The sequence below is a fragment of the Condylura cristata genome, unplaced genomic scaffold, assembly GCF_000260355.1.
Source record: "Condylura cristata isolate star-nosed mole 26May11 unplaced genomic scaffold, ConCri1.0 scaffold00007, whole genome shotgun sequence".
NCBI lineage: Eukaryota > Metazoa > Chordata > Mammalia > Eulipotyphla > Talpidae > Condylura > Condylura cristata.
Window position 1 is genome coordinate 22,949,045 of NW_004567108.1, and position 12,319 is coordinate 22,961,363.

General features: G+C 37.4%; 1 protein-coding gene across 2 annotated transcripts; it reads right to left on the bottom strand.

The window, feature by feature from the left end:
• Positions 1 to 85: 85 nt before the first annotated feature.
• Positions 86 to 11,994, bottom strand: RFESD (Rieske (Fe-S) domain containing). 2 transcript variants are annotated; one of them, XM_012721795.1, is made up of 4 exons: positions 11,729 to 11,994; positions 2,750 to 2,929; positions 2,586 to 2,620; positions 86 to 750 (listed from the first exon to the last, which is right to left on the bottom strand). In XM_012721795.1, the coding sequence occupies exons 1-4, from the start codon at positions 11,979 to 11,981 to the stop codon at positions 487 to 489; spliced, it is 732 nt and encodes a 243-aa protein (XP_012577249.1). In that variant the 5' UTR covers positions 11,982 to 11,994; the 3' UTR covers positions 86 to 486. The 2 variants fall into 2 exon arrangements, with proteins under 2 accessions (XP_012577249.1, XP_012577250.1); XM_012721796.1 differs by having other exon boundaries at positions 2,750 to 2,925; positions 11,729 to 11,828.
• Positions 11,995 to 12,319: the final 325 nt, after the last annotated feature.

Below are 12,319 nucleotides of genomic sequence, written 5' to 3' on the forward strand. Positions count from 1 at the left end.
CAACATAATTAAATTTTATCTTAAAATGTAATAATAATGATTAAATAGGGAGATGGAGAATCAATGAAGCAAGAAAGGAGGGATGCTAACAATTAAAGTTGGGTGACTATACTATCCTATTTACTTTGTGTAAAAACTTTTCCATGACAAAATCTACTACATTAAATAGGAATTTCTTTTCCCAGACAATCTATTTCTCATGAGGCCTTTCTTTTTTACCCTTTCATTTTGGGTTATTCCATTTACTTTCTTTTGTCCTTTTTAAATTGTACATTCTAAACATCTAACCTTCAGGTTTTCTAATGAATCCAGAGGATGAAATATATCCTGATAATCCTTATATCACACTAAGTATATGTACCTTTAACTCTCTTGGTATTTCTTAGTTTTAAAAGTAATAAAATACACCTATGTTGGAAAAATCATCCATAATTATTTCAAAAATATTTGCAAAATGTACACAATTGTCATTGCCATATAACTTTATCAGGAAGAAGTCTGAATTACTTTGAAGTCTCCAGTAGCATAAAAATCAGAGTCACATTTAAATGGTTCATTAGAAAGAGTCACATAGATATTCCCATTGTCCACTGTTACTGTATGAATCCTTTGCTTTATTCCTTTGGAGCACCACTTGGGTTTTGCTGATGGATCTTTGGGGTTTATTGACTGATACAGTCCTTCTCCAGTTGCCAAAGTAATTTTGTATTTATGCCAGGGGCAAACTATACATGGTCGTCCATCAAAATCCTGAGGAAGAAAATAATATTTAATAGTCTCATATTTCTTTCATGATAAATCTGGGGCTCAAAACAGAACCCCTTACAGAAGAATCAGGTTAAAGAATAGGCCAGCTTCCTTGTATCTCTCCCAACCTTATCTGAGTGGTCATCGAGTACTTTTGCAGTTTATTAGAAACCTAGTCTGTTAGAGCTCTACCAGAAGATAACTAGTACAGGAAACTAGCACATGTGACTGACTGCCTGTGCTGCTTTTAGTAGACATTAATGTCACTTCCTTTACAAACAAAGCATTCAAGTACAGCTAAAGCAATGTTCACTGGCTACTGAACTGGCTACTGGCTACGTAGACTGGTAAGTTTTAGATATAAATTAAGAGGTCACTAGAGGCATGACTATGGATGTTAATTGAAAAGCCCTTTATGATCCAGTTAATTCCCATTTTTTTCTTTTTTAACTGTTTTAAAACAGAAGTCTCAAAAACATGTTTAAAGAACACTAGAATCACCTGGGTCTTGTTTAAATTCAAATCTTGTTTAAATTCTGTAAGTCTAGGGTAGGGCCCAGGATTCTGTATTTTCAGCTTTCATTATGGTCTGAAACTGAGGAAAATTCTTCCACAACATACCAAGCTTGCATTTTTCAGCACAGGCATACTGTTACTGTATGGCTAGCAAACATTTCTGTTTCCATAGTTCACAAGTATGTCCCTAAGCATTAGGACAGGAATGGACCCAGACAGATATCAAGTATGAAAAGAATGAAATATTAAGTTCCAGTTTTACTTTATATGGGGGTAAGGGGGGGGGGAGAAAATCACCAGTTTCACAAAACAGGAAATCAAGGAGTTTGGGAATATAAGAAAATATAATTCCCCTTTGCTTTCTCAGTTTACCTTCAAAGTGTGCTTTCTTTCAAAATATCTATATATTTATATTAGACCTATTCTTCTATAAGTAGCTTTATAACACTCAAAATATATTGTTGACATCTCTCCATACCATTATATATAGATCTGCCTCATTAATGACTATCTTGTATCTCGCTTCTCTCTATCTCATACCCTCCCCCCCACACGTCTTCTGTAGTTTATTTGAGAGATAATCCAAAAAAAAACCTAGTTACAGAGTAGGAAAGTCAAGGAAGAGAAAGAAGCTAACAATTGATTTGGAGTATAACAGCTTTATCACTGTGAGCACCTGAAGCACTTCTCTGCCGTTCAGGCCAAATCCAAGGAGCTTTAGGCACAGCAAGCTAGAGACTCTGCTGACCACACCTACCATGGCCAGGAAGCAAGTCATTTTTGTTGTTCAAAAAAAATTTTTTTATTATAATATTTTACTTTCTTAAAAATTTTTTGGGGTAACTTTTATTGAGGTAACATTGGTTTATGACACTGTATATGATTTAGGGCTATAGGTTCACACCTCTTCAGATGTAAGTCATCACACCATGCCCACCTCCAAAGACCCCAGAATCCTCCACTATAACCCACTAGGTCTCTTTCCTCTTTTTCTCCCCCTCACCCCACCCACTCATTTAGGTAGCATCTGTATATATGTATGTGTGTGCTGTGCGTGTGTGTATAAAGCATTTGTTCAATTTTATCTGTGGAGTAGATATATGAGAGTGTAATTGCTAGATCAGAAAACATGCATATTCCTGATATTTACAGGTGAAATAATTTTCTTTAGATGGTAATGTGTGAATTCCTAGAATGTTAGAAATTCTACTCAGAGCATGAAAATATAGGTTGGATCCAAATATTTTAATAAAAAATGGCATAGGAACTACAAAAAATAGAAAATATCTGAGTTTGTTGAGAATAGAATGAATTTTACCTACCTCTATTTCTCCCAAATGTAAAGGTCCTCCTGAATCTGAAAGGGAATTGAATATTACATCTAGTCACTAAAAATCAGAAATTCTAATAGGTTTGTGTCTAGAAAACAAAAAGGTTTACAAATTAAAAACAGAACCTTAACATATCAATAAAAAGAAAATCTTACGGTAACAGCGAATATCCATAGCGTGATATTCTCCTCTATGGTAGAAAATAACCACTTCTCTTTCATGGACAACAGCTGTCATTCTTTCCATTTTTTTAATGTCATCTTCTCTGCCAACACAGACTGGAGAATATTCCTTCATTTCAGGATCTTGAGCAGAGCCACTAAGATCCATTCTAGCTAAAAAAAGAGAAAAAAAAATAACTGCAAGTAGACTTCACTAGATTGGACTCAGAGTCTGTCATAAATCTGATTTCTCTGAGAGTGACAGAGATCATAGTGATAATTTTTTAAAAGTCTGCCAGAATGAATATAAGGACTCTCCAATCTGAGGCTAGACTCACAGTAGTTTCACTTCAAGCACAAAGTTCAGGCTAGTGTTTCACTATTATTTATGCCCTGTTAAATCAAATGTTAAACAACATCTGAGTATCAGTATTGTTTTAAGCCTTTAGCTTGGTTGTTTCCTGTAGTGGAAAGGAAGCTCTTCCAGGTATGCAAGCAGGAAGTGACTGGTATGAATGGACAACTGACATTTTTTTCAGATACAACTCTGAGACCTGTATGATTCAAGAACATGGCCATAGTGTGCTAATTACATGAGATCAAGATACATCAGTTTCAGGGGTTTTGCATCTCAAGTGGAGGATTTTCCTGAAAGCTTCTCTTATGGGGGGGGGGGGGTAGGATTCTTTTTATGATAGTTCCTGAATAAATCCTGTTTTGCCAAAACTGTGTTCTTTCTTCATGCCTAACCTTAAATCTGCCCTACTATTCCCATCCTATTTCCATTCGAGTTGCCATTCAGAAAGTTTCTAGAAAGATTATTTTCCCATCTCAGCATAAAGGTTGTGGCCATTTTGACTACAAATTTCAAAAAGTGCACAGAACCATGTATAATCTTAGAGTTAGAAAGAGCTTTCTCCTAGAGGCAAGTGCATATTTTGAATCTTTGCATGTAATGAAATAAAAATCACAGAAGAGACCATGTAAGAGTTTTGATTTCTCCCCTTATTTCCTAATAATTACATTATCAGATATCCCTATTGGAGAATGGGAATCTTTAACCATCAGGACAGCACCCCGTCTTGCAACTGACATCATCGCTCTGTGATGTGCAAACACAGAAGAGAAGCTTCCTAAAATACTCAGGTATGAGATCCTCTATATACATGGACACTGTCTTGGAGCAGGGCTACTAAAATCCCTTTATGTATAATGGAAATTAGAGGTTCATAGTAACAGCTGATCACAACCTACTTTTTTTTTGTGACATTTCTAGAATTTTTTTTATTACAAAAGTTTATTTTTACATCATTTTGTACATTTTTTTCCATCTCAATTGTAATCCCCGCGGGTTTCCCATCACCAAGTCACCCATGTGCCATCACCATAATCCCGTGCATTTCCCTCCCCCCAACCCGTTTTTGATCCCATTCCCCACTCCACCCCCACAAAATGTCTCTGGTATATGGTTGTTCATTATTTTTGTTATTTTCCACCTGGTCCATTATACTCCTGCTATGAGTGAAACCATCTGGTATTTTTCTTTCTCTTTCTGGCTTATCTCACTAAGCATGATCTTTTCCAGTTCCATCCAAGTTGCTGCAAAAGACATGTGTTTCTCTTTTTTGGTTGCTGAGTAATATTCTATTGTATATATGTACCACATCTTTTTTATCCAGTCATCTACTTTTGGGCATCTGGGCTGCTTCCATGTTTTTCCAATTGTAAGTAAAGCAGCAATAAACATGGGGGTACAGGTATCTTTTTCAACCAGTATTTTTGTGTGTTTTGGGTAGATACCTAGGAGTGAGACTGCTGGGTCATAGGGAAGCTCCACAACCTACTTTTTTAATCTTTGCTACACAGATGGAGACAAGTTTCTTCACAATCTATTTAGTGAGGAATACAGGCTTGCAAAAGCAGGCACGTAAATTTCTCAAAAGTGGCTACTAACAATCTTTAGCACAGAATTATAAAATAAAGTGTTCAACAATGGATGTTCAGCTTCTCCTATGAAGTCTCTGTACTCACTAGAGACGATCACTCCTTTGATAAATATTTTCTGAACACTGTGACTGTTACTTCAGGGCATAAATTAAAAAAGGGCTCTGCCTGTTTGGAAATTATATTCTAGTTGGTGAGATCAGTAATAACAGAAATGAAAATAATGCAATTAGAAGTGCCATGAAGGAAACAAAATGATTCATATGAGAGCAAAGGGGGAGCCATTTTTTTCAGAGGAAAGCCTGGGACTGTGACTCTGAGATGGTAACTGAACTGAAACCTGAAAAATGCAAATGAACAGACATGCTAAGAGCCAGAGGGAGAAAATTCCAGGTATGAAAAACAGTAAATACTAAAACCTGAAGGAAAAAATAAAACAAAGCTTGGGCTTGGTTACAGAGGAATGAAAAGGAGACTAGAGCATAATCAGACTGGTAGCACATATAGAATACACGGTGTGTGGAGTCTGTTTCAAGAGCAGTGGGAAGGCTGGGCCTTCCTGGTGGTACAGGGGTTAAAGACACAGCACTGTGAAGCTATCCGCAGCCACTGTGGTGTGAGTTTGATCCCCTGCCAGAGAGCTGACCCACATGGCTCAGAAGACCTCTCCTATCTCACCCACTGCTCCCCTCAGCAGTGTATTTCAGTCAATCCACCTGTTCTGCTCTCTACTCTGTCTTTGGTGAATCTTCTCACACACCCCCCCCCCACCACACACACCGCAGCTCTTGTATGCATAAATAAATGAATCTTTAAGAGAAGAAAGAGCAATGGAAAGGCTGAAGGGTCCAAGGCAGGCAAGTATGATGCAACGTTTTTAAAAGAATGTCAATGTGTGGAGAATGGACCACGGCAAAATAAGAGTGGAAGCATAGACATGAGAAAGTTACTGCAGCAGTCCATGGGAGAGAAGACAGTCTCTGAGGGAGAAAAAATAACAATAACTATAGTTATAATTATTTTGTGTTAACCACATGTTAGGCACTATTTTTTTAAAAATTTATTTTGTATATATATTTTTACATCATTCTTTATTTTGTGCATGTTTTCATCTCAGTTGTAATCCCCATGGACTTCCCACCACCACTTCACCCATGTGCCATCATCATAGTCCCTTATTCTCTTCCCACCCCAGTTTTGATCCTATTTCCCTTTCCACCCCTGTAGAATGTCTCTGGTTTATAGTTGTTTGTTGAGTTTCATTTTTACTTTATTATAATTATTCCCCACCCCCCCACCCCCTTATATCCCTTACACTCCTGCTATGAGTGAAACCATCTGGTATTTTCTTTTTCTTTCTGGCTTATTTTGTTAAGCATGATTCTTTCCAGCTTCATCCATGTTGCCACAAATGGCATGAATTTATCTTTTTTGATTCCTGAGCACTATTTTAAAACTTTACATTTATTTGGTTCTTTTAATCCCCAACATACTAATATAAAAAGGTATTATTTTGCTTTTACACTGACAATCCTGAGTGAGGCACAGATTAATTGGAATAAGGGAGTCACAGAAAAAGAAATTTAAAAATAGTTGTAAAGCTCTAGGTGTAATGGGAAAAACTAAAGAAAAAATGATATTTGGGTGGAAAATTAAAAACTAGGTTTCATAGATATCAAGTTTGAGATATCTACCAGACATCCACGGGAGGATATAGAATCAACAATGGATTTATGAGATGATTTGAGAATCACTAGAGAAGAGAAATTTGGGAATTTTCATTTTGAGAAATCCAACAGCCTCATTTGCGAGGCAATACAGACAGGGGAGAGGGACTAACTAGTCAATTCCTGAAGCACACCAACATGTAAAGGCCAAGTGAAAGAGAGGCTGAAGAGAGGCAAGACCAACAGAGTTGCCAAACAAATGAAATTTATTGACTACTCCTTGCCTATCTTATATTCTCCTCGAATGGCAAATAGATGGGAACCCAGCAAAAAAGCAGACAATGAATTAAAACAGACTCCAACACAGGCTTCCTCTGAGTATTAAACAAAGAAAGATATATGATGAAAACAAGTTTCCTCCAAAACTATGTCCTGAATCTTTGGTTGGTCCATAGAGAGCTGAACTTACCCCATACTCTTTTCCTTCTAATTTCACTTAGTCCATTATCATCCACTCTCCTTGAAATCAAATACTAGTTAGCATCCAAGTAAGAGCTCACATTCAAAATATGATTAACAACTCTCCCCCCACCATCTCCTTATTTCTAAAGATCATCTTCTATTCCACTCTTCTATTCTTTTCACCAAGTAGTCTTAAAAACACTTTATTTATTTTTTTCTTGCTTTTTTTTTTAAGAACAAAAGGTAGGAAAAAATTGAAAACTAAGAAACTTCTTAATGGGAAGTTCATTGGGACTGGTTCAAGGTTCAAGTCTTTAAACCAAGATGATTCATCTATATAATTGTACAGCACTTAGTATTTATTCTTCAAAATCCAAAGTTAAACACTTAAGCAGCTTTTCACAGACATATATGTATGCATTTTTATCACAACATGACTCTTGAGTCTTAAAATCTCCTATGTTCCAAAACAAAATATAAAAGTTCCATTGTAGCAATGTTAGATTACCCTACATTTTCATTTTCACTTCTATTTTAAGAACATCATTATTTTATCAATGTTTATGTGATTCAGACACTTAAAAAGTGCTCATTCTGCCTTATACAAGATGAGGAATTACATGTGGAAAAAGAAAGGACATGATTATCCACATTAGTTGTAGAGACCCAGCAGCTGTTAAAAAAGAGGAGGCTTGCATGGAATGCTCCCCACATTAGACCACACACAGCTGTCTCCAACTCAAGATATCTGACAAGACTGTAAACCACACGCCAACTTCAAATGAATATTCTAATTTTAGAAAGATAACTCTTCATAATCCATATCTTCTTCAAGTACAGCAATACTTTCATATCAGGAAGTTATATAGAATGAGGATGGGTCTTTCCTTGATTAACAGGAACCTCCCATTTTAATTTTACTCAAATGTTAGGTTAACATTTTACATACAAATACATATATTCAGCTTATTTAAAAGGGCATACTTGGATTTTAATATGCTGACCTTAGAATGGTTACAAATTATACAGATACTTTCCCAACAGTGGAAAAATGTGTTACATGGCAGGGGCAACAGTTTTCAGCACTCTGCAGAAAATTTTCCCTATGGCTTCTCTCAATATTTATTTTATCCTATGTGACTGCTGAAAGTTTGCCAACGTCAGAAATAAAGCAGCATGGGTTATTTAATAAAACAAAACTATTATTCCAAAGTTAAAATCTCTGTTTTAGTATTTCAGTGAGCTTTAGAAAACAGGAATTTACAGGTCACTGTTGTGAGAACTGCAGTGCTAAACCAGGAGGAAGACAGTTATCAGGTATGATGTAAGTCTGCTCTCCCAAACGAGATATTTGTGCGTGTGTGCTGATGGGGTGACAGGAACTTTGAATTCAACATATCGAGGAGAGCACTACCTGAATTAAGTTCAGGAAATTACAGATGTCTTATTTGTACACTGAAGTTTGCATGGTCAACCCTTATTCTGACTGACCTAGTTACTTTTTTAAAGAATGGAAAAAACTAACACATAAGCTGTGTTAAAGAATCATTTCACAATAAAAAATAGTTTCAAAGAAAAGGCAAAGGAGACCATGGCTATGATTTTCTGGGTTTGTGGACAGAAGACTGGATTACTACATGTCTAAACAGTTAATCTGGTTTTACTTGATTTGGGCAGGTACCCACAGGACACAAATTGATCAGTCATAATATTTACCTCCGTAGAGTTGGGCATGCCATCTGTATCACATCTTGTGGCAGAACACACAATGGGCTGGTTGTGATGAGAAAAATGAGAACACAAGTAACAGGAGAAGTAATAAAGGAAAGAAATGTACATATAACCAACCATAGATTAAGATTCAGAATAGATGAAGAATGTCTTAATCAGTAAGAAAATGCCAAATAACCACAGAAATATGGGCAAAAGACAAACATTGCACAGGTGAGGAGATCAGAATAGCAATAATCATAGATTAGATGTTCAAATCCCTGCGTGTGAAAAAGAATGTAAAACAAAGTCATACTATTTTCACCAGACTGGAAAAAAATTATACCAAATACTGGCGAAGACTTGGAGCAACTGGTAGTCTAGTACTACTTAGTAACATTGAAAATATCTATGACCAAATAATCCCACTCTCAGCATATTTCAGAGAAATGTGACAGGTACATCATAAGACATGTTGTACAAAAATGACAAAAGAGCAAAATACAAGGGGCAACTCAAAATCTACAAATATTAGAATGAATTGTTTTTATGTGCATTCAGTGGAATGCTGTCAACTGTGAAATAATATATTGCTGCCAAAAAAAAAAGCATGCCCTAACCAGTTTGGATTACTTTCCAAAAAAGGACTTTAAAATGACCAAAAGGGGGGAAGAAAGAAAGAAAAGAAATCAGAGTATACTTTATTAGTAAGTACAGCACAGAAAAACCAAGCAATATTGTTACTTATGGGTATGAATGTGTATATAAGGTAACTTTATAAACAAAAGCAAAGGGATTTAGTAAACAAAACTTGTTACATGTCTCCAAAAATCACATTCAGTCTTATATTTAAAACTACTCTTCAATATTTAACTTGTTTTCTGCTTTATATTTTTATGTAGCAAATGATGCAAAATCAAAAAGGTTTTAAATACACTTTTTATCCTGTAGAATGTGGCTGTGCATAGACAATGAACAAACTATTTGAAATTACTATCCAGCTTATATCAAAACCTTGCCCTACAAGGGGGAAATAATTTTTTAATTTCCTTTTTCCAAGCTAGTACTTGAAAAGAAATACTGATATCATGCAAATAACAACATATATGAGATGTGGCGTAGCATCAAAAATTAATTAGTCCTTCCCCCTCCCTCAAATTTCAGAGTATTTGTCATGTTTGCTCATAACTAAAGAAAACTGTAGTGAATTTTGCAGTGGCTGATAAGAAATGAGCAAAGAAGGCTGGGGTTTAATGATAACGATTTCAGAGAACTATGATTACAGACTTGCATTTTGCTTAGAATATTATCTCATTCTTCAAATAATTGTTCCCTCTCTGCATCATAAGTGGTACTATTTGTTTATGATATATTCTGACTATTTATAATTAACAACCATAGTGTTCTTAATTAAATATTGTGAAGATCATCGGCCATTCAGACAATAAAAGAGTCCATGTGTACACCTTAATTACTGTTAGTTTGTCATATGCTCCCACACATTTCCTCTATTTTGAGTCTGCTATAAAAGAGGAGAATCTTAAATGAATAAAAAGAAAGTGAAAAACAAAACACTTACCCAGTTAGAGGTTAGATTGTAAAAGCTTGCTTCTAAAAAACTTAGCTGTTTTTGTTCCACCAATATTCATGAAATATATTTTTGGCCAGTGGCTAAGATTAGGTTCCTAATAGTGTTAACTTATAAAATAACAAATTAGCTAAATGAACCCTCAGTCTCTATGACATACTTTTCCAGCATAATGAATATTCTAGTTGAATTTTCTAATTTATATATGTAAAAATAAGTCATTTACGTTTCTGTAAGACACCAAGCCCAAAGAAGCCTGAAATTAAAGTAACTTAGTTGTTCTCTTGAACACTAACTATGGTGCTTTTTACTAAGTCTGGGGACTTGGCCAACACATTGTTAGAATGCATAGCTCCATTTTCTTTTGCTTTTAGGATTAGGGAAGAGAAATGCCTTACATAGTAGTTTTCCTATCTCTTTGGAAAGCAGAACACTACTACATAACACTTGCTATTCTTCAGTGAATACATACCTCTTGGGTACTTTGCATATTAATTGATTCATAAATCCTCACAAAACCGCCAAATGGGTATTAGCAATTACCATATGTTGAAATGGTTAACGTTATCTTTTTTTTAAAGCTTTTTACAATGTAGCAGTGAAGATTCAACCCCAGATCTTGTGAGACTAAATTCTATGAAGATTGATATATAAATTCTAACATTTCACATAAGTAGCATCCAGAGATGTATAAAAACACATGGCCTGCCAATAAATTATATTATAGGCACAAAACCCTAGCAAAACAACTAAATACGTTAAAAGCAAAAACAAAGATGATGATGATGGCTTTAATTTAGTGACACTAATATCCAAGGTTGGCGGCAATAAGTGTTTAAAACAGAAAATTTTCCTAGTAATTTAACAAAATTCCTTAGCCCTCTGGAATCCGCTATCATAGTGTGTGGCATTAAGAAACCTGTCATCACCAGAATGGCCCATCTGGGTTTGAATTCCAAGTGGATGACTGGGGGGACAAATGGCTAATTTTTTTCTGTGCTGCAAAGTCTGCATCTTTAAGGCACATGCCACTTCGCTAGACGTGGAGTGTAAGGCAGGACCCGGCCATGGGACAGGCTGCCAAATTAGCTGTCATCTCGAAGGTCCTTACTACAGTTCTGAGTGTGTAGCAGCGCTGACTTCTTGCTGTCTGTCACATTTCAGGAAAGGGTCTGCAAGGAGACAGAGCAGCCCACGCTCAGGAACACGGAGACCATCTGAGATTGGCTACTTAGGTGTGCTGGACTGTCCTGGTAGGACTTTAAGAAAATCTAGGTGAGCGGAGCTGCAGAAACTCTGAAACTGTGTTTACGCTTCAGGGCTCACAGATGCCAGGAAAGTTCGCTGCAAACGCCCCGCTGGCCCCACTGAGGTTGCAAGTACCGGGTGCTGCCGGATCTGTAAGGTGAACCCGCCACCGCCCGCGGGTTAACCGTTAACAGCAGATCCGCCCGCTCCCGGCCCTTGAGCAGCCGGGAGCAAAGGCCACCAGCAGCCGCCCTCGCCAGCTCAGGCCGACGCCGCCGGAAGCCGAGGCAGGTCGGGCCCCGACGGAAGCGCGGGCCTCGCCAGCAGGAGCCGGCGCGCGAGAACTGCACTTACCGTCGTCGCGTCCCTCGCTCCGCCTCCATGAAACCAGCCCGCCGCGGCCCTCGCGTGATGCGACTGCGCGACTCAAAGTTCCAGAGGCCGCTCGGAGCCTCCTCCCGCCCGGCGAGGCGTCCACGTGACTCGAGAGCGCCGGGCTGTCCCGCCCCCGCGCCCTGCGGGTGGACTGGACCAGCCACCTGAAGCCCACGGAGCACGCGCCAGGCCTCGGAGCTGACAGTCTAGGAGCTGACAGTGCAAGTCGCATATTTAACACTGGAGCTCTGTGGGTGGCATCTGTTTTTTTAACATTAGATTTTAAATGCTCCAGTAATCTTACCTCTAGGACCCTCCCTTGATTACAAGTTTGTCATGATGTGCGTGTATTTACTACATAATCAGGTATAAGGATGCTTATTATAAAGAAGGAATATCTAGTGACCCTTAATAGGGCATACGGTTAAATAACATATTAGTCTACTAGGCTAGTGAGTTATGTTGCAGCGAGATACTCAAAAAACAATTTCCATTATGTAGTGAATGCTAAAAAGCAACATGTATGCTACTACATGTAGTGTAGTACATTCTCTTTAGTGGAAATAGAAA